The sequence below is a fragment of the Mauremys mutica genome, chromosome 1 (genome assembly GCF_020497125.1).
Source record: "Mauremys mutica isolate MM-2020 ecotype Southern chromosome 1, ASM2049712v1, whole genome shotgun sequence".
NCBI classification, from domain to species: Eukaryota; Metazoa; Chordata; order Testudines; family Geoemydidae; genus Mauremys; species Mauremys mutica.
The window spans coordinates 256,629,228-256,652,079 of record NC_059072.1 but is presented as its reverse complement, the minus strand read 5'-3'; the positions used below and the strand labels follow the sequence as shown (position 1 = coordinate 256,652,079).

General features: G+C 43.2%; 1 protein-coding gene across 1 annotated transcript in view; it reads left to right on the top strand.

Annotated features, from left to right (window-relative positions):
• Nucleotides 1-22,852, top strand: part of COL4A2 (collagen type IV alpha 2 chain) — a 227,819-nt gene that overhangs the window by 181,605 nt on the left and 23,362 nt on the right. Inside the window, exons 27-37 of the mRNA XM_045007949.1 lie at nt 679-741; nt 4,413-4,520; nt 7,598-7,819; nt 10,337-10,498; nt 10,948-11,118; nt 13,723-13,866; nt 15,798-15,923; nt 16,556-16,737; nt 17,897-17,960; nt 18,873-18,947; nt 21,661-21,768. Of these exons, the coding sequence (XP_044863884.1) occupies nt 679-741; nt 4,413-4,520; nt 7,598-7,819; nt 10,337-10,498; nt 10,948-11,118; nt 13,723-13,866; nt 15,798-15,923; nt 16,556-16,737; nt 17,897-17,960; nt 18,873-18,947; nt 21,661-21,768 (1,425 nt within the window). The remainder of the gene's footprint in view (nt 1-678; nt 742-4,412; nt 4,521-7,597; nt 7,820-10,336; nt 10,499-10,947; nt 11,119-13,722; nt 13,867-15,797; nt 15,924-16,555; nt 16,738-17,896; nt 17,961-18,872; nt 18,948-21,660; nt 21,769-22,852) is intronic.

Here is a 22,852-nt window from a genome sequence, read left to right as displayed (position 1 = left end):
TAAACTGCTTAATATTCAGGTCACAAATAATGACACTTTCGCTATACAACTAATCAGTAATTTGGTCATAGCATGTGTTTTTAAATTAATGGTGTTTCATCTTTGCAGATCAAAAACTATTTGGTTCATTACTCCCTTGAGTTTATTGTGATTAAAAAAAACAATTATCACATGGCTTGTAATAACTATCTGAAATTACAAATAACAGAAATTAGATTCCGAAGAGATTTCACAAGTACAGTGTAGCAAACCATTTGTGAGAAGTACTCTATGTTTAGGTAAAAAGTATCATGCAATTTGGTATTTAAAGGAACAAGTACTCTAGTTTTCACGTGCAACTGAATTAATTTTTAAAATTTTTAATTGACTCCAGAAAAAAGTGAGCTGCCATTTTGAAAATTTGGCAAGTGTTATAATAACATCTGATCTCTTCACTGCTATTAGCACAGCAAAGGTTCCAGTGGAATAAAATGAACAACTTTTCTTAATTCATTGTCAGCATGAGCTATGTTGCACATTGCTATATAAAAATGATTAAATAAAACTTTCAATTTGTATCGTTTTACTAATGGAAATAATTGCTAGATTTAAGCATAGTATGGTTATTGTAAGTCACAAAAACAATGAGAGATACAGCAGATGAGTATGTGGAACTCCACTGATAATGTTTATTTGTAGGGGCAGAATGCGTGAGAGCACCAAAAGGATCCCCAGGAAAGCCGGGATTGCCAGGAGCTATAGGTAATGTTGTGCCTTTACTTTTGAAACATTTCTTTACCTTACACACTACATTTGTAATTAGCTTTTGCTAAACCTGACTGTAGTTGTGCCCTTAGACTAAATATATTTTAGAAATGAGAATAAAGGAGACTTTTAAGTTAAAATTTAGGGGTGAGGTGAGACAGACAAAGGAAAATAGATACAAAGTGTATGATATGTAATGGCTGCACCACACGAATTAATCCTCTTCTTACTCATGAATTTCAATACTGTAACAAATCAGCCACCAACAATGGTTTTCTCTATGAACAGTCATTACATTTAGTCACAAATCCACACTGTTTGTGAATATCATTTGACACCCAGGTATAAGGAGTCAGTGGGGCTTTAAGCAGTTGTCTTTTAAGAGAGTGGCAAAAATCAAAATAAACATGCCAGATGATATATGCCTTCTATAGTAGAATAGATATCGGAGGTGGAACAGTCCTCTATTAGATCACCCAGTTCATCCTTCTCTCCATGTAGCCTCCTCATCAATGCCATGTTTCTTTCAACTGTACCAGATGCCTTTAAAAAAATCAGTGGCGTTTCACAGTTTAATAAAACCATTAAGGGCTGGATTTTGCCCTGGTTCTATGCGGGGCATAGGAGAGTACTGAGGAGCTATCATCCCCACCCCACCCCTACACCCTTCATGCCCTGAGGAGTAGTGCAGGAACCTCGTGGATTGACGCTTCTGAGGCAGTGGAGAGAGCAGTGGCTGCTCTCCACTTGATACTCCCCACACCAGGAGCCACTGGGCAAAGAGAGGCAGAGTGGGGTTAAAGCCTGGCTGGACACATTACAGGGAGTATCCTAATCCCTAGAAGGAGTGTAATGAATTACTAGCCCTTGGAGCAAGTGGATGTAGTGGAGGAATTGTCACAAGGCCTTCAGAGTGCTCCTCCTGGGGTCATATAATTATACACAGCCTCTTAAACAGGGCTGGGCCTAAAGTCTCAATGGAACTCTAAATAAATAGGCCCAGATCATCCGATGCAGTGGGGTTGCATTGCTCAGCACTCTCAGCAATTTTTGTTTCCAAAACTGGTCTATCCAATCCTAGGAGGATCACCTCAGTGCTTTTTCTTTGGTTTGGTTGGTTGGTGTGTTTGGGGGGGGGGGGGGGCAGGGGGAGAAGGGCGGCAGGAGGGGCTGTCTGGGGCTTTCCAAACCCTGCTGATCCACAGCCACTGTATTAACCCCCTGGAACATTGATATCTGACATAACTTAAAGCAGCCTTTAGTATTAGGGGAGCTTGAAGTCCATCTTTGCAGCCTTCCCTAACTGTGCCTTGCATTTTTTGGCCACAGCTCTGGCCAAAGATCTGGGCTGCAGTGTTTAAGGTCAAATTTTCCTTTTAAACTAAATATAAAGTGTATTGTTGTTGTTATGGTTTAAGTAATGATTCATTCATATTTCTTAACAGGATTTGCTATTTTTATCTCTTGTTAGTGCAGCATGTTGAATAGTTCAGATTTACATTTCTTTATTTGACTATGGTACTTTGGCATTGTAATCAGTGCTTCTGAAGGTGGTTTTTACTGTTGTTCAAAGTGATTTTCTCTGAAGTCTTGGGCTGTGGCTACACTTAGCACTTCAAAGCGCTGCCGCGGTAGCGCTGCCGCGGCAGCGCTTTGAAGCGCTAAGTGTAGTCAAAGCCCCAGCGCTGGGAGAAAGCTCTCCCAGTGCTGTCCGTACTCCACCTCCCTGTGGGGAATAACGGACAGCGCTGGGAGCCGCGCTCCCAGCGCTGGGGCTTTGACCACACTGGCGCTTTGCAGCGCCGCAATTTGCAGCGCTGGAGAGGGTGTGTTTTCACACTTGGTATATCTGTTACTCATTAGGATGATTCAGTTCCTTTGTAATTTTATGTGAACTTTTCATTCTTCTTTCCAATGATTTTGAATGAAGTCAGATTTACTTCTTAATCACAATTCTTTCTAAACACAGATGCTTCCATGCCATCAGATTCATGTGTGTTTTATTTTAGGCATTGGTCTGTTGTTGTTGTTGTAAACAAAGCTCCTTATCTGTGTGTCCATCTCTTGAATAAATGACTTCATCAGTTGGCATCTTTCAATAACTATAAGATCTTGCTACCATCCCCTGGGGCTCCAGACGCAGGGAGGAAAAGTACCCTGCTGATCTGTGTCAATGAATGCTGTCTTCGTGGCATTGTTTCCTTCAACCCCAAGGAACTTGAATATTGAACACTAGGAAGAGCAAATGTCCTGCTTTATTTTATACTTTTTCACAACCCACTGTTGCCATAACTCTGTCCTTGTACCCCCTTAGTATTATACAAAGTCAAATTCATTTGTGCTTTCACCAAATTACCAATATCTAATTTATGCTTTGTCACCTTTCATTATTGTCTTTTGGTTATAAGGTTTCCTGCCTTTTTTCAGCTAGTCTGTAAGTGTGCCATGTACAATTAATGAACTGGTTCAGTGACCTATGCACCAATGACACAGTATAGCCAGAAAAGAGGCATCTTTGTAGTCTCACATCCTTAAATCCTCTATTCCTATGAAATTCCTAACACTGTATTAAACAGCCTGTCTTAGGCCCGTGTAACTGTTCTTAAAAAAGGATACTCAAACTGCCTTCCCTGCTTTCGCTTGCAACTGTCCATTGAAATAGATTTGGCAAAGCTTGGATTAAACTAAACTGGGTTGTGAAATTAAACATATTTTCCTTACTATTGTTTGGTGCTAGATGTTAAAACTAGCCACCATAGTATAATCGGTTATTGAAATATGATATTTGTTGCCCTCTGCACCTGCTGCCTACTTTATAGAGAGAGGCTTTTTATCTGCGGCCAGTACGTCCCTCGGCCCGCGCTGCTTTGAGCAGCTCCCATTGGCCTGGAGCAGTGAACTGCGGCCAGTGGGAGCCACAGTCGGCTGGGCCTGTGGACGCAGCAGGTAAACAAACCAGCCCAGCCCGACAGGGGCTTTCCCTACACAAGCGGCATCCCAAGTTTGGGAAACATTGATCTAGCACAACAATTAATGGAAGGAAAACAAAACTAAATGTTAACAATGCTATTTGGGTAACAGGCACATTTAAATTTTGCAGTTATACCTGCAGTTCTAGTATTTTTCTTTAAGTGAATTTTCTGCTCAGAACATTGAGAGGCTGATGGCACAGTGCTGGCACTAGGAAGATGATATTCAGGCTGCACAGTTCTGACAGTGCTCCTTAATCCTGGCCTTTTTTTAAAATGGAACTTACCACAAAACAAATAGCAATCATAAAACAATCTTGAATTTTAAAATCAGCAACTCTAGAAATAAAAAACCTTTAGCTATCAATAATAATCTCTTATCAATAAATAAGGTAAAGTGATTCTTCATCTAAGTAACATCATCCTATTTTGTCAGAGCTAGCAAATGAATGCAAAAAAACTACTGTGCAATGGAAGAGACAACAAAGTAAATTGCAATTCATAATGATAAATTTAGGGTGTAAAATATTTCAAAGCATGTGCATAAATTCCACTGAAGACAAAATGTGATAAAAGTTGATCCCTAAATCTTAAGATACATAATTATGATATTTATTAGCATATTTGTCTGCATTTATGCATATATTTACTTTCTGTGTTTGGATCTGATTTGTTGTTACTTTTTTATGCATAATTTAGGTGCAAAAGGTGCTAAAGGGATTCCAGGTGAACCAGGTCTGGATGGATTCCAAGGGCTAAAAGGTTCACAAGGTGATCCAGGTCGTGAAGGATTACCAGGTCCTCGAGGTATCTTGAAGTCACTAGCCATTCTTTGAGTACTTTTGATCTGTTCGCTGTAGTCATGGGAACCTCAGCATGCTATTCCAGGTGTAAATATTAATTTGTCTTCCCTTCAGCATTCAGACAATAATATAACATCAACCTAAGATATCTTGTGAAGCCAAAAGTTTCTCTCATTGGAAAATGTGGTTTGTACATAATTACGAAAGAATATCAATTTTCCTCTTTTCCAAGTTTCTCCTAGTGCAGAGGTATAAAGGTAATAGTAAAATACCATAACACTGATTTTAAACAATGATACTTCAGTAGTGAGATATTTTCACACTCCAGGTGGAGCATGTTTATACTTACACTTCTGAAACAAAATGCATAAGTGAGGAAAAGACACCTATGAATGCATCCATTTAACTCTTAGTAGCAGAAACACGAATTACATTGTACACACCAGGACAAGAACTTATATATATCATAGGTTCACAATCCAGTAGCTGAATATGCACCCCGCCCACAGGTGGCTGAATATATCCCCATTTGGAAGTACAGTGTTTACAAGTGTATAGTACCTACAACACCTTTTACGTGTATTGTATTGAGTATGCATCAAACACCTGTTTTTGTATTTATTAAATATAATTTTATTTAGTTATTTTGGTGTCTTTGGGAATGTTGGTATGAGCAGCTTGTTGTGAGTCTGAGTGATTGATGGTTAATATAGTTTTAAAACAAAACTACTGCATAATGCATCTTTTGGCGAGGGATACCTAAATGCAGCTCAGAACAAATGATGCCCCTACCTTTGAAGGTGAGAAGGGGCTCTGGCAGTGAAAACAACTCAGTTCCACTGCCTGAGGAACAAGATTTGTGGGAGTGGCAGCCCTGCGGGGGAAATCTTCCTGCGTTGCTAGGAATCCAATTCTGCAGGGCTTTCCTACATGGCACACATAGGTGTGAAAGGGCAAGACAGGAGGGTCATGTGGGGTGATGTGGATCCTCCTGTCCTCCTCGCTGAGGTCCATGAAAGCTCCTTGGAATTTCCTCATTGAAGATCTTCTTTTGACCTGTAACCTAGAGGGGAGTATTCTTGCCCTGCTGCTGGGACAGACCATGGTCAGCCAAGATAATCAGGCAGGAGAAAGTGGGGACTGGAGTTTCCCCAGAGTACTCTGCAAAAGTCATTTGCACCATTTCAGTCAAGCATTCACTGGAAAAAAAGACCTAATGTGAGATCTTCATGTCTATGTGGTTTTAGAAATTTAAATCCTAATGTCATTCTCACTTTTGCTCCTAAATCATGTATGTGCAGTTGAAAATCCCACCCATGTTGCTTAGCAAACCAGCTTTTTTGTTTACAATAGCTTTTATTGCCCCATTGTAATAAGATGATGTGGGGTAAAATTTTCAAAAGTGCCCAAGTGACAGCTTTCAGTGGGACTTAGGCTCCTAAGGGCTAGTTAGATTCACAAAGGGGACTTAAGCACTGCAATGCCAAACTCCTAGGTGCCCTGCCACCCACTTGAATTCACAGCCCTTAGTTAGGCACTCAGGCTCCCCATGAATTCTATGGGGAGAGTTAGGTGCCTAAGAAAGGGATTCACAGAAGCCCCAAGCTGAGCTGGGAGTTGCCTACGCTAGTCAATGCAGAGGAAAGGGGTGCACCTTAGGCCCACATCCACAAAAGTACTGGTCAGCCTTTTCTCAGGAAAAGAACAGCGAGAGAGACATCCCCTCACCCTCTTATAGCTGATGGCCAGTGATTAGGGCACTCAATTTTCAAACCCCCACTGTGCCTGATTTAGAGCAGGGACTTGAACGCAGATCTCCCACAATCACACTGCTAGGTGGTATTTTTGGGTAGCTCTTTCTCAGTCTCTCCTGTTGGAGCTGCTACACTTTGTACAGATAATTAAATATTAATTGGGCCAGAGCAAGAAAGAAAAACTAACAAATTAACTCTATAACCCATTGGTCATGGCGCTCCATGGGGATGTGTGAGACCCAGGCTCAAGTCCATGCTTCAGTCAGGCAGAATGAGGATCAAATGTGGGTCCCAGATAAGTGCCCTAGCCACTGGGCTATTGGACATTCTGAGTGATGTGTTTGTCAGCCAGCCCAAAAAAATTCACACCTGATCACCCTAGCTCTATTTTGGGAGAGGGTTAGGCATGCTCTAAGCATGCATACTGGATCAGGCCCTGCAGGCAAGGTAGGCAGGGAATGCTTCACTGGAGAATCTGGCTAGGACTTAGGCATGAGCAAAGCTGTAAGAAGCCCATTAGATGTGGGGCAGCATCAGGGTATAGGTGGTTTTTTGCCTGTCCATGCGATTTAGGCACCTACATGGTTAGGCAGCAGCTGAGGTGTGGTTTTATGAATGTCGGTGGTGCCTAAATGCTGGATTTAGTTACCTAAAGAGGCAGATAGGTGCCTAAGTTCCTTTGTGAATCTAGCCCCTAGGTCAATGAGGTGCTTTTATAAATAGACTCATAGACTCATAGACTTTAAGGTCAGAAGGGACCATTCTGATCATCTAGTCTGACCTCCTACACAATGCAGGCCACAGAATCTCACCCATCCACTTCAATAACAAACCCCTAACCTATGTCTGAGTTATTGAAGTCCTCAAATTGTGGTTTGAAGACCTCAAGCTGCAGAGAATCCCCCAGCAAGTGACCCGGGCCCCATGCTGCAGAGGAAGGCGAAAAACCTCCAGGGCCTCTGCCAATCTGCCCTTGAGGAAAATTCCTTCCCGACCCCAAATATGGCAATCACTTAAACCCTGAGCATGTGGGCAAGACTCACCAGCCAGCATCCAGGAAAGAATTCTCTGTAGTAACTCAGATCCCATCCCATCTAAATGTACCCATTGTTTGTATTTGACAGTTTATATACCCTACAATTGCTTTACATTTCAATAAAACAGACTTTCCTTCATTAGCATACAGCAACAAGTCTGTGGGATTAAACAAAAATAAAAATTATTTGATACAATATTTGACATTATTATGGTGCATCTGACACTTTTAATATCTAATACAATGTTTTGGTCGTGGTTAGCCACATGGTGATAGTCATTTTGCCTTTAGGTTTTACTGGACCCCGGGGAGATGGAGGCCCACCAGGTCTACCAGGGCTATCGGGGAATCCAGGCAATGCAGGAAAACCAGGTGCCCCAGGGCCTATAGGACCAAAAGGAATTGCAGGTGAAGTTTTAGGAGCAGCACCAGGCACCCCAGGAGATTTTGGACCATCTGGATTCCCAGGATTGAAAGGCCTACAAGGAGATCACGGAGTACCAGGAATTAGAGGTAAATGTTGTTATAAAGTAATGTTTCAGCAAAAGGAAAGGCATGAATGCAGCCAGATTTCATAAAGCTTTAATTGGAAGGGCTCTATTTGTATGCAGAAGAGCTGTTGATCAGGTTAGCGGTACATCCAAATAATTCATTTATCCCACAATCCTAAACTAGCTCCCATACCTTCCCTAGGTACCAAAAGACACAAGTGTCCCCTACCTAGCCGCCAAAACCTCCAGCTTCCCCCAGCAGCTTCTACAATGCCGCATACTGAAAACTCAGGACACAGTAAAATCAACTAAATTGTGATATCAAAAGGCCAGATTCTGCCAGTCTTAATGAAGTAGAGAGGGTACAATATTTCACAAGTTGTCCCACTGATGTTAATGGGCTGACTTGCAAAGTGTGGTACCACTCAACAGGAATAAGGGCGATAAAGTCTGGCCCATAATAAATAACAGAAGGGTTACGGCACTGATTCCATCATTCACTTTTCCTGTTTAATTCAATTAAAATCTCTGTGTGACATTCCCCAGGGTAAAATCTGGACTGTTGTGTCCCCTCAATTCTCCAGTGTGGGGTGCCTTTTATACTGCTTTTCTGTGAGAACAGCCACTCCTGGTCATGCTCACACACAGCCTCTAGCATGCAAAATCACTCCCAGCTGAATTACATGAATGCTCTGGCCAGCCACTCATGAATTACATACAGGGCGACACCAGCAAATTCCCAGTCCCAGGCTTTCCCCAGAAATGTGCATCTTGTACTGCCCAGATCGCTCCTTCTGGACAATAGAAGCTCATAGAAAGGCCCTCATTTCATCAACGGAAAATGACAGACCCTGTCATTTCAAGTGGAGATGACACTTCAGTCTAAACATGCTGGTCTGGATAAAACAAGTTCATTAACTATAGAAAGTAGATTTTAAGTGATTACAAGTAATGAGGCATAAAAGTCAGAACTGGGTTACAAAAAAATAAAAAGATAATACACAAACTAATACCTAACTTTACAAACTAAGTGAACTTAAAGGCAAAAAAGGTTTTCCCACCATAATCTTACAGCAGTCAGGCTGGATCTTTCAGCCAGGACTGGACCCCTCCCCAAGTTCATTGATGTTTCCTTTGTCTTTCAAACGTTGTTGCTGCTGTAAGTGGAGGTGAGGGGGGAGAGAGGTGATTCGGTGACCTCTGTTTCTCAATCTTATACTCTCCTCCCCTCTTGGAGGATTATCTCAGCTGGGTTTCAGGTGACAGTCAGTCTGTTTACAAGGAAACCCCCAGCTGTGTCTTTGCCAATATATAGAGTTCTCACCCCTACCCTTCTTCCTGCCAAAGAATGGCTGCTTAGCCAGGTGATAGTTCATGATGGTCCATTTGATTATGCTGATACCTGGCCATGGTGTCAATGTGTCTTTTGTCTCTGAAGAACTTGGAGCATGTTACAGCAATGTTATACAACAGAATCTTACAACTTTACATACTATGTTGATACACATATTTTACCAGAACAATAATGTTCAGCAGATTATGAGTTTTCAAAGGATACCTCACAAGGCATAGCTTGCACAAAATTTATCATGGTCTTGTAAAAGTGGTGAACATGGGGTACAGTCTGTCACACTCTGGGTTTGAATTTACCTGAAGCTGTGACAGAATTTCCAGTCTGCGGCTCCAGAGTGCCACATAATCAGGAGCTGCTGATGCCGAATTTGAGTTAATTTTAACACACAGTACATAAGCCTTAATAATGAGATATTGAGCCTTTTACTTCTATGTCACCAGTTCAAATCTGTCTTAATTTAGTAGTGAACACAAGTCTTCACTCTTTCATGGCTTTTCAGACTTCTATGGGGGAAAGAGTTGACAGTCTAAGCTCCCAGGTCTCCACATCACAGTGGAAACCCTTGCTGGTAAACTCAGCAGAAAGCACAGAACAGAATATGGAATTAGTGCTCCCAGCCACTTCAGATCAAGTTTAAGGCATGCTAGTTTGACAGCATGGGCCCTGCTCCTCAGAGGCAGTTAGCTTCTTAGCTTCAATTGATTTCAATGGAAGGTAGAAGATTAAATATCTTTGAGGATCTGGGGCATGGTTCCCTCACAAAGAGCTAACACCTTAAATTTTGTGATGAGCTTTTCAAAGGCACAAATGGGAGTTAGGCACCCAACTCCCACTGACTTTCAGTAGCAATTGGGCACTTTATGAGTGTCTGGGAAAGCAATCATGTAACTTTGCTGGGAGTGACTTTCCATGCTAATGGCTGTGTGTGAGCCGAGCCTGGAGAGGCTGCTTTTCACAACCAAAGCCATGTAAAAGGCACCCTGGGCTGGAGAGTTAAAGAGACACAGTGGTGGATGTCAGTGGTCCCCTGATGGCTTTTAACTATTTAAATCAGTGGTGGTTAAATTGTTAATGCTTCAGAGAAGAAATCTCTCTCTTATTTATCTCGCAAATAAAACTCTAATAAACCTATACTCTAGATGATATCGGAACCCTAGAATTAATTAATTTAGTATGATATTTTAGGAGCTGATGGTACTCCAGGTTTTCCAGGACCCAAAGGACTGCAAGGACCCCCAGGTCCTCTTGGTTTGCCTGGCCTGCCAGGACGACCAGGATTGCATGGATTCCCAGGGCTTCCAGGACAGCAAGGACCTTCCGGCAGAACTGGCTCACCAGGATTTGTTGGTGAGGAATTTTTCTTGTAAACTTCTCTATCTTGCACAGACTTGCTTTTTCTCATGTTAACCTATAACTGTATGCCTATGAGAGTTATACTTTTTCACTGAGGAGGGATGGTCTTGTGGCTACGTCACTAGACTAGCCCTTAGATAATCAGGGTTCAATTACTGGCTCTGACAGAGACTCTGTGTGTGTGACATTTACAAGTCACATAATCTCTCTGTGTTTCAATTCTGTTTGTACGTTGAGATGGCCTCATCTCTTCTGCAATATCAGGCTTTCATTTTTACTAAGAAAAAAGTTTTAATTGTAAGTAGCTGCTCTTTGTTCATACCTAAATTTGCAGATCTGCACTGAGCAAATGGAATTCTTTCACCTTTCCTCACAACTTGTAAAAATGACATTCCAGTCCAAAAACTTGCATCTAATCTTCCTATTCCAATTGATTGTTACAGGTTCACTTGGTGCCAGAGGAGATCAAGGTGACCAAGGTTTTCCTGGTCCAGTGGGCATGAAAGGTCTGGCTGGTGACAAAGGTGAACTCGGTAACAAAGGAGTACAAGGAACACCTGGGGTGCCTGGTCTCCCGGGAATAGACGGAATGCCTGGCTTTCCAGGGTTAAAAGGTAAGATCTTAAAATGATAGATACATTAAGAAAGATACAATAGCTTAGAGCGTGTCTCTGTTAAACAATTTCTCTGCAAGTGTAATTCTGCTTTAGTCAATAGAGTTATGCCCACAGAGAATTTGATTCAGTATATTTCAGAAACACCATAACTATTCTCCTCGGGCAGTACTTGGCAGTTAAAGCTTGAGGGTAGAGAAAGCCTATGAGATAAAGCTCTGTGTGAGAGGGACAATACCTGTTTTTTGTTTTTTCCTTTTGAAAAATAGGTACTATTTACGATTCATTCTTTCCAAAATCCTTTTCTTCACTCCCAGTCCAGTTTATTTCAATGGAATTAAAAGGGTTCTCTCTATTTTTTTCTCCCCACAATCTCTATTTCAAAGCTTTCACGTGCTGGCAGGTATGCACCTAGCAAGCAATGCCATCCACAGAAGCAGTCCCATTGAGACAATGTTCAGGTTTACCAGAGCACTTCATTTCACATAAAAAAGTTGGCGCTCTCGCTAGCCAATCAAGAGTTCTTTGTATGCCAACAATAGGTATTTTTTTATTAGAAAAAGCTAGTCAAAACAGAATTCCATCCCTTGTGGGGTAGGGTGAAGCAAAACACAAGTTGTTCTCCCAAAAGTGTGGCAACAACTTTTTGTCACAGTGTACATTGGGGAGGTCAAACTCTGCATAGGACTCTCTTTCTGGCATTACTTTGGACTTCAAGTCAACTTTCATTCAACAGGATCGCTAACCTGAAGAGACAGATTGTGCCTGATGCTAGTATGGGTCTGAAGGTCAGAGTAGGCTATACAAAGCCTCCCTAGTTACCTTACAGCATCCTACACAAGAGCCAGGCACAATAGCAGTTCCATCCTTCATAGATTCATAGACCTAAGGTCAGAAGGGACCATTATGGTCAACTAGTCTGACCTCCTGCACAATGCAGGCCACAGAATCTCACCCACCCACTCCTGTAACAAACCCCTAACCTATGTCTGAGTTATTGAAGTCCTCAAATCGTGATTTTAAGAGGAACACCAGAACTGCTCCCAGGAGTGCAAATATCCCAAAGGGGAAAGAAAGGAGGCAAGGCTTCTGTGCTGGCCAGAAAGACAGTGGGAATCAGGCTACATCATCCAAATAGATGGTAAAGCAGATGAACACCACCTGCACACCAGGGACCTAGGGGAGGAAGGCACATCCCCTCATGGAGCTCCCTCTGTGGGCACTGCAGCAGTACTACACCATTTCCAGTGACTGCCAGTGCCTTCATGACACAACTTGGCCCAAAATCTTTTAACTTAACTGAATATTCAAGGGATATTTTTTCCCTGTAACCATGTCAATGAATACAAAGAATATTCAGGCCACTTTCCTCTTAGCGCAAAGATCTTGCTTTTGAGATACCTTATCTGGTACCAGTTGTCTAACCACAATGTCTCTGGGTTCTAACATGATTTAAAATAGCTTATTGTAATGTGCTTCATAGCTACACCATACTGTTCCTTCTGATGCTGAGCTTCAGCTATCCTTCAGCTGGATCCCTAGCTGAGGGGTGTTCTCTCTGCTGTACAGATTCAGAGCTAGGTCGTCATACCATTTACACTAGCTGATGAGATAGCTGTCACATTTAATTTCATCTTATTCAAGTCCTTGGCTTCTTAAACCTCTGACAGCTCTCTGAATGTTACTTTTTTAGGCTTTGGAATCTAAGTTTACACATATTTAAGGGGACAAGGCTTTTAGGCCTAAATTTGAACATGGGACAACAACTCCAGTGAAAACAATCACAAAGATACTTTGCTACTGAAGAGATTGGCATAGGAAAGCGTCACAAAAAACATGGGTTTTAAGAAGGGATTTGAAAAAAAGGATTGGGAGGGTAGTGGTTATACAGAGACCAGCGGGCTGCTGTAAGCATAGAGGGTGTCCCCAGAGTAGGAGAAGGCAAAAAAAAAGGAGAATTTGAAAGAGAGGAAATAGACAAGTGTGTGGAATTAGTGGGACCAAGGCAGAAATGGAAGCAGAGAATAAAGGTCTGACCCAATGCATAGCAAAGGCAATGGAAGTATCTATCAACTTCATTGGGTGTTGGCTTAGACAACATGGGTGGAGTTGTGCAAAGTTTTGAAGGTAACGATGAGTAGATTGAATTTGATGCAGGAGGAGAGGGGAAGCCACTGGAGGAATTTTGGAGGAAGAACTGTGTGCTCAGAATAGCCAGAGAGGAAAATGACCTTAGCAGTGTTGTTTTGGGTACACCAAAGGCAGAAACGTAAGATAGAGGGCAGTTAGCTGTGAGCAGGCTCCATTTGTTAAGGGAAGAGATGACCACGGCATGGAGAGGGTTTTAGTGGTAGGAATGGAGAAAAAGAACAGATTTTTAAAGGTTTGATAGAGAAGGAAACAACAAAATTTAGCAAGAATATGGATGTGAAGGCTGAAGGAAAGAACATTAAAGCTGTGAGGCAGGGTAATTGGGAGGGTAGGGGTTTTATTAGTAGAGATAAGGAATGGGGGAGTGTCTTTATCTTACAGCTACTCATTTTAGAAAATAGATGAAGTTGGTTTTGGTTTGGCTTTAAATTTCTCTTCCCCGTTTCTTTAAAGGTGCTAAAGGTTCACCTGGTATTGGAGGTTTCAAAGGTATGTTAGGCCAGAAAGGAAAACCAGGACTGAAAGGACTCAAAGGCGAAGTCGGCTCTTTTGGCAATCAGGGTTTTAAAGGTCTACCTGGGGAACCAGGCCATAAAGGTATTTATATCTGCATTTTCTAATATTACTGAATGTTTGTGTCTTACATGTGTGAGAGCAAATTCTGCCAGGATGTAAATGCTAAAACAATGTATTTTTGACATAGAATTCCTGAGTTAAAGTCACTATCATTACTACAAAGGAGGTCCTGGAAAAGTCCAGCCTTCCTGCACTTAAATTTAGTCCAAGACTTCTTGTATCATGAATGAATGGCAGTTAACATAGCTAACTATAGTACTAGGAATGGAACTAGGTGTCCTCATGGTTACTACAAAATATAAACACTGTTTTTTCAAAGCTTCAAACTGAACTGTATTAATTCACTCTGAAAGATATATAAAGAAAATCTCGGGGCTTCTTGTTTATCTAATTCTGACAGGCAGTGGCTTATTATGTTGTTGTACCAAATAGTAGTACTTCCTGAGAAGCAATGCATCCCAGTGCACGATTGGTATAAATACCCCCCATGTCATGTGCTATTGTTTCTTACATAAACCCATTATGAATTGATGGCCTGCAATATCAAAGGTGAGAATGGGAGTTTCAAGCTGTTTTTAAGATATAGCTGTGTTAAACTGGTGACATTCTAATTTTTCTTAGTGTTGCCTGTTGATCCCTGATCTTGGATAATATAGAATCTATCTGCTAAACATACTTATAGAAATAAGAATGGGCGTAATTGCAGCTGTAACAGCAAGTAGAAGAACCAAAATATATGTATTAAAATAGGCTTGGCATTAAGTGTTAAGGGCTCAGAGTGAGGCTTACTAGAAGTTGGCAGTGGGTATAAAATACCATGAGTATTATGTGCTGGAGCAAAGGTTATGGAATGTCATGAGCTGGACCTAAGATTATAAAACTTAGCAGTACATATCTTGTGATAGTTTAGCAAATGGCCAAAGGAAAAAATTACTCTCAGGATAATGGATTCTAGATCAAAGAGTACAACTAACATACAGTGCTTCTCTCTGAGTAACCAACAGTAAATGGTATCAGAGGGGTAGCCGTGTTAGTCTGGATCTGTAAAAAGTGACAAAGGGTCCTGTGGCACCTTATAGACTAACAGATGTATTGGAGCATCAGCTTTCATGGGTGAATAGCCACTTCGTCAGACGCATGATCACATATTATCTAACGCCAAATTTTTCAAACCTTGTTGCCTAAAGTTAAGCACCTAAGTAAAAATGGCCTGATATTCAAAAGTGGTCAGCAGTGCTAGCTCCCATTAACTTCAGTGTGGTTTGTGAGTGCTCAGCAACTATGAAAAACAGGCCACTCTTACTTAGACTGACTTTGGGCACCCAGGTTTCTCCCATGTTGTCTGAGAAATAGTATATCGGGGTCGGCAACTTCTGGCACGCGGCTCGCCAGGGTAAGCACGCTGGCGGGCCGGGCCAGTTTGTTTACCTGCCGCATCCGCAGGTTCGGACGATCGCGGCTCCCACTTGCCGCAGTTCGCTGTCCCAGGCCAATGGGGGCTGCAGAAAGCGGCGCAGGCGAGGGATGTGCTGGCCGCGGCTTCCCGCCTCCCCCACTGGCCTGGGACGGTGAACCATGGCCAGTGGGAGCCGCGATCAGCCGAACCTGCCGACGTGGCTGGTAAACAAACTGGCCTGCCCCCGCCAGTGTGCTTACCCTGGCGAGCCGCGTGCCAGAGGTTGCCGACCCCTGTAGTATATGCTCACGTAATCAGACTGCAATGGAATTAATATGCACAAGGGGGGCAGAGTTAAGCTTGTACATTCAACTTCAAGTTTTATTTTTCATATCTTCTAGCGTTTGAGTATGCTGCCTTCATGCTGTATTAGTCTAGGGTATTTTTATTTAATATTATAAAGAGTTTTCTTAGCTGCTGAAGTTTCCATGCTGGCTCAATTTATTTCTCTGTAATTTTCAGTACAGTACAGTTGACTAGGCTTTATTATTTTTAGGTGAGCGTGGGGAACGGGGTCCAGCAGGAAAACCACCAAAGATCATGCCAAGCATGCTGTTTGAGGTTAAAGGTGAGAAAGGAGATATAGGAGACCCTGGCCTAAAAGGAAATTTAGGCTTTAAAGGTAAGAACAACAAAACAATCCTTTAATATTCATGATTACTTACCAGTTACTAAGTATCGTTCAGAAGTTTTTCAGTTATCCTCTCCACATTCTTAATATGTAACACCTCCTGTTGTATTACAGCACAACACAGCTGAGCTGGCAATGAAAATGGAGGGCTTGATTCTCACTGTAACTCTATTGCTACAATGGCACTACCAGTGTAAGGGCTTGTCTGTCCAGACTGGTAGTGAGCAGTAAGCTAGCGTGCTATGGATTCATCCCCTGGCTTGCTACACATTAACTTGTCAGACAGACAAGCCCTGAGAGAGCCAAGAGTCAGACCCACTGACTTAAATGGAGTTAGAGCAAGACCAGAATCTTTAATTCTGTTCTGTGCTGTCTTTTCCACAGTCGTCATTATTTTACCTTGTGTCCTCAAAGGGATTTTGACATTTTCCTTTTTATAGGTTAATCTGGTAAGAAACATCTAATGTATCTATGGCCTTAAAATGTGCTGTCTCTTTGTATAGTCCTGGCTCTCTATCTCTTTGTCTGAAGACATACTGCTGACCTGAAAGTTTTTACATAGATGGAACTACCTGTCATCTGAACCTCCCTTGATGTTACATTTCGTACTGGTTTTCTTACAGGTAGTAAAGGAATGCCAGGCTTACCTGGCAAATCAGGAGTTCCAGGTTTCCCTGGATCAAATAGTCACATTGAAGGTGAGAAAGGAGACACTGGTATTAAAGGAGTGACAGGTATTCTGGGGTATCCTGGTGCAATTGGACCACCTGGCATACGAGGTTTCCCTGGAACCACTGGAATCAGGGTAAGTTAATGTCCATTGGGATTTTTTTTTTCAACTAAAATGCCATCATTAAGCTTGGCTGATCTAGGTTTTATACACCATTAAAATTGTGTTGGAACATTGAAATACAAAGATATCAGAAATCAATAAAAATGGAATGTATGAAATGTCCTCTCTGTAAAATGCACTCTGCCATCCATTGTACTCTGGATAGAGTCCTGAGAATGCCAATATGATTTTCTCCTTCTCCTCTTCTCCGCATGACCCAAAGTCCAGCCATCAGCTTTCCACTGATGTGGGACCCAAATCCTCCTTGGGGCTTCTCAATTCTGCTAGGAAAAGTTGGTCTTACTTCAAGCTTGCCCTTCCTGATGGGGCTGATTGTGCCACCACCAAAAACCCCCCACTTTGCTGTCCAATTTCATGAGCAAGAGGCCAGGTCAGAGAATCAAATCAGTCTCTTCCACAGAAGTAGGTTGATCAACACTAAGGGCTTATACACATTAGCGCTTACTTTGATATTAAGTGCTAGTATAGACAGCGCTATGTTGGCGGGAGATGCTCTCCCGTTGACACAGTTACCGCCGCTCGGGAACGTGGAAGAATTATGCCAACGGGAGAGGTCTCTCCCATCAGCATAGAGCTTCTGCACTAGCACCGCTACAGTGGCACAGCTGCATCCATACAGCTGCGCCACTGTAGTGATTCAAGTGTAGACTAGCCCTAACTCTCATTTACCAGCAATTTCTGTGCATACTTGGTCAACAAAATAAGTCACACTCAGGAGAACTCCACTCACAAAGGGCCTAACAAGAAAAATCATCCACTACACTTGGTTGTATAGGGCAAAATCCTATGGTCCCTTCTTAAGTAAACTCTCCATTAGACTAAAGTGGGAGTTTGTCTGAGTGAGGACTGCAAGATTTTGCCCAAAGAAATTGAACTATATCACACAATTCATGTTCCCAATTTTAAAGGAAATAGTGCTTGCAAATTCAGCCTTTCATTATTATTGATGTAGTCTGGCTACATCAACCAAAGGAATCAATTATAAAGTGCTAAAGAAATTCAAAAATGTAAGAATTTTGGCATTTTATAGTGTCTCAATAGCAATGCTGTTTTAATGACTGAATAAATGTTCATTCTAATTAAATACTGTCCATTTTTAACCATATGATAGGGTGAAAAGGGTATTGAAGGAATCAGAGGTGACTATGGTAGACCTGGCCCTGCTGGACAAACTGGTGAGTCTGCTTCTATCTCATCCATTGAGCCATTTGTACTAATCTCATATATAAGCCTTCATATACATTGTATGAAGTCCTTCATAGAGGATCTGATCCAGTGCCTGTTGTGCATTGGATCAAGTCCAGATAGTCTTGTTCAGGGCCGCCCAGAGGGGGGGGCAAGTGGGGCAATTTATCCCAGGCCCCGGGCCCAGCAGGGGCCCCCACGAGAGTTTTTCGGGGCCCCTGGAGCGGGGTCCTTCACTCGCTCCAGGGGCCCCGGAAAATTCTCGCGGGGCCCGGGCCCCCGGAGCTTCTTCGCTCCTGGTCTTCGCTGCGGTGGGGTCCTTCCTCTCCGGGATAGAAAGACCCCTGCGCCGCCGAATTACCGCCGAAGCGGGACCCGCCGCCGGAGTGCAGCCGGGTCTTCGGCGGTAATTCGGCAGCAGGGGGGGTCCTTCCGTTCCGGGACCCGGCGCAGAAGTGCCCCGAAGACCCGCGGTGGGGGCTGCACTTCGGCGGCGGGTCCCGCTTCGGCGGTAATTCGTGGGAGGGGGGTCCCCGCCGTGGGTCTTTGGGCACTTTGGCGGCGAGTCCCGGAACGGAAGGACCCCCCCCCCCCGCCGCCGACTTACCGCCGAAGCGGGGCCCCCCGCCGCCAAAGACCCCGGGCCCCCGGAATCCTCTGGGCGGCCTTGGTCTTGTTTAGTTTCCTCCTTCAGAGAGGCCATGACTTTTTTTTGCACATCTCCTTCTCCTTTGTTGTTGTTGTTTGTTTTATCATCATTTCCATTGTGGCACAGCTAAGCTACATTAGTGAGTTTTGCACTTTTCTCTGAAGGCTACAGGTTCTTTAAAACACTAATACATTGAATTTGTATTCAGAATTGAAGTCCAGTCTCATCCTTTGTTTATTTCTGCTTGAAACAGGTGATCGAGGAGATACTATAAACTTACCAGGAAGCACAGGTCTGAAAGGAGAAGCTGGTGAAACTGGATCATTGGGTATTCATTTCATTGACCATCAGAATTGTTCTTTATATATTGTTTTCACATGTCTACGTGTTACAATCCGTGGAGGGTTGCTCATAGGGATAGGGAACTCATTTGTCTGAACTCCCCAGCACGGTGAGCTATTCAACATGTCCCACTGCAGTAAATGCCTGGGTGAAACTGGAGTAGTGAGGAGTAAGTGGTTAAACAGCCTGATAGCTCCATGTAAGGGAAAGTCAGGATTTGGCTTTTAGTCCTAATGCACGTAGAACTCTCACTAAAGTCAATAGACGTTTTGCTTGGAAAAGGGGTGTTGTGTGCCTCCAGTGACTACAGAATCTCTCTCATAGTCCCCTTATCACAGTGCTTGGAGATATACAGTTGTGTTACATTTTCCACATCGAGATGAAAGTATGCAGCATCACCTCTTCGCTGAGAATGTGACTATGCTGCACTAAAGTGTTAGACAATATGTATAGTCAAACAGCATACAACTAAATTAAAAAATTACATTCTGCTTTGTAATGGCATTTCTGCCACTGACATTAGTAGGATCATTATTTGGCCCTAATGGTTCATGGTGGAGAGTGCTGAGCCTACCTCTCCTTTGGACTAGTCTAGGCTGAGAAAAATTGTGGTGTTTTAAAACCAGGGTTGACCAGGATTTTTAAACTGCACTGTCATTGTCTTCACTAGAAACTAAGCAGTGTTTAAAAGCATGTTCATTGACATGGGTCATCTAACACATTTTACAACATGAATTATTTTCCCAGGCTGGGCAAGCTCACTGCGGGGTTGTCTACACTTAAAACACTATAGCAGAGCATGTGTAGCGGTACAGCTTCACAGTGCCGGTTTCTCCCATTGGGGTAGGAAATCCACCTCCTTGAGGGGCAGTAGCTTATTAGTCAACAGAAGAATGCTTCTGTTGACCTAACGCTGTCTACACCAGGTATTAGGTCAGCATAGCTATGTATGTCTCTTAGGGGGTGTGGATTTTTCACACTGACATTACCCAGGGTACAATCTGGACTGATGAACAGCTGTGTCCCCTCAATTCTCCAACTTGGGGTGTCTTTTACACTGCTTCGCTGTGAGAACAACCACTCCTGGTCTGCTCACACACAGCATCCAGCATGTAAATCACTCCCAGCCATGGGTGCAGACTCCATGGGTGCTCCAGGGCTACAGCACCCATGGAAAATTAGTGGGTGCTTAGCACCCATCGGCAGCCAAGCTCTCCCCATCCCCCCCCAGTGCCTTTCGCCCACTGGCAGCCCTGCCAATCAACTCCTCCCCCTCCCTCCCAGTGCTTCCCGCCCACCACGATCAGCCATTCCGAGGTGTGGAGGAGGTGCTGGGAGGGAGGGGGAGAAGCGGGGATGGGGCACACTTGGAGGTGGCAGAAAGAGGCGGGGAGGAGCGGGGCTGGGAAGAAGCGGGCGGGGTAGGTGCTTGAGGGAAGTGAGGGGCAGGACTTGGGGCTGAGAGGGGGTTGAGCACCCCCCAGATAATTGAAGCTGCCGCCTGTGCGCCCAGCAATACTATGTGAGTGTGATAGCCAGCCACCCATAAAGTACACTGCATGTCAACACCAGCAAACTCCCAGTTCCAGACTTTCCTCCAGAAATGTGCATCTTGTACTGCCCAGCACCCTCCTGGACAATACAAGCTCATACAAAGTCCGTCATTCATTGTTAGAAAATGATATGCACAAATCTTGTTATCTCAAAAGGAGTTTCTCAAACACTTCAATCCAAACATACTGGTTTAGATAAAACAACGAAATACATTTATTACCTACAGAATGATAGATTTAAAGTGACTACTAGTAATGAGGCATATAAGTCAGATTGCTTACAAGGAAATAAAAGATAGACTGCAACTAACACCTAACTTAACAAGCGACATGAATACAAAGCAAAGAGGTCTCTCACCACATGGTCCAGCATTCTAACTGACTGAATCTCTTTCAGCCAGGATCTCCCCGCCCCGTGCTCGCCCCCCAGGTCTTGGTAATGTTATATCAGGGGTCGGCAACCTCTGGCCCACGGCTCGCCAGGGTAAGCACCCTGGTGGGCCAGGCCAGTTTGTTTACCTGCCACGTCGTCAGGTCGGCCGACCACAGCTCCCACTGGCCGCGGTTCGCCGTCCCAGGCCAATGGGGGCGGCAGGAAGCGGCGCAGGAGAGGGATGTGCTGGCTGCGGCTTCCCGCCACCCCTATTGGCCTGGGACGGCGAATCGCAACCAGTAGGAGCCGCGGTCAGCCGAACCTGCCAACGCGGCAGGTAAACAAGCTGGCCCGGCCCGCCAGCCGCGTGCCAGAAGTTGCCGACCCCTGTGTTATATAGTGGAATCTTATATCTTTACATACAGTGTTGCCATACATACTTTACCAGGACAATGATTAGCAAATCATGAGTTTTCAAAGGATACCTTACACAGTATGCTTTGTACAAATTTAACATAGTCTTGTAAAATGGGTGAATGCAGGATATAGACTGCCACACACCCCTGAGAGATGTAGCTATGCCAATGTAAGTTCCTAGTGTAGACCAGCTCTGAGTGTGCTCTTTATGCAATGAGGCAAGGGCTTTCTTAGGAATCCTGCCTCATTCACTAGGCAACTTCACATTCAATTATTCCTGATAATTATTCAAATATTCCTGGCGTATATATGATGATTGTTTAGGGAATCTATTGTTAACATTTCTGGTGTTGCAGGTGTGAAAGGAACCAGCGGACATAAAGGTGAAGGAGGTGATCCTGGTTTTATTGGCATTGAAGGCCTAAAAGGCATCCAAGGTTTTCCTGGTTTAAAAGGGCAAAAAGGTGAAATATTTCTTACATTCTGTCTTAACTATGCAGCAATCCTAAGATTAGGAGTAGAATTGGTTTGAAAAGTGCAGAAAAAAAATCCAAGTTTTATTCAAATGCTTTTCATTGAAATTTCAAATTTTTGAAAAATGTTGACCACTCAATAAGCTGGTCAAAACCTGTTTTTTAAAAATGTGAACATTTTCAAAAGAAAAATTTATCCCCAAAAATTCATATTCAAATTTTTTAGATCAGCGCTCAGTAATTAATCTAATTAAGATGTTGATGTGCCTGTTTACAGTAATACAGTCACAGTGCAATGGTGTTCAGGGTACAAGAAGGGATGAGAGTATTTGGATGATACCCAAGGAAGGGCGCATTCTAATACTTGCCCTTCCCTCTAATTTAAATAAGATAGCAAAATGCCCCAAAGGACCTTCAGCCACGGTATTTCGAACCCGTTCTTTTGGCTGACTGTACAAGGCAAATAGTGGTCAGATTCTGCTCTGGATCCAAATCAGCAACTTGAGAAATCTGTTACCATTAGGTGACCATGAAAAAATGTTGCTCCATGTATTTTTTTATTATTAATTATTATTATTATTATATTGCCTAGAAGCCCCAACCAAGATCGGGGGCCCATTGTGCTGGGTACTTTAGAAATATGTAATGAGGGACAGTCCCTGGCTCAAAGAGCACTTACAGTCTGAACAGACCAGGCAGACACAGTGAAAGGGGAAACAGAGGCATAAAGAAGGGAAGTGACTTGCCCAAGGTGGCACAGCAATTAGGCTAAAATATTCAAATTTGTTTTTCTAATAGCAATAGAAACACCCACCAAAGTCTATGTCTGCATTTCTCAGCTAGCTGGAGGCATGAAGTTTGCAATTATAGTAAAACAATGCATTTTTTTTGCTGTCTCATACTGTTTTTTGGGGGGGGGAAGGGGGAGAGAGGGATGTGTGTGTTTGTTCCCCCACAGCATATTTCAAACTAGCTCTTTAGTTCATAATTTTGGTATAGGGGACTTTGTTGTTTATTTATCCATAAGGCTGCCCATACTGGCTACCAGAAAGACTGAAGGTAGTATAGTCAATGT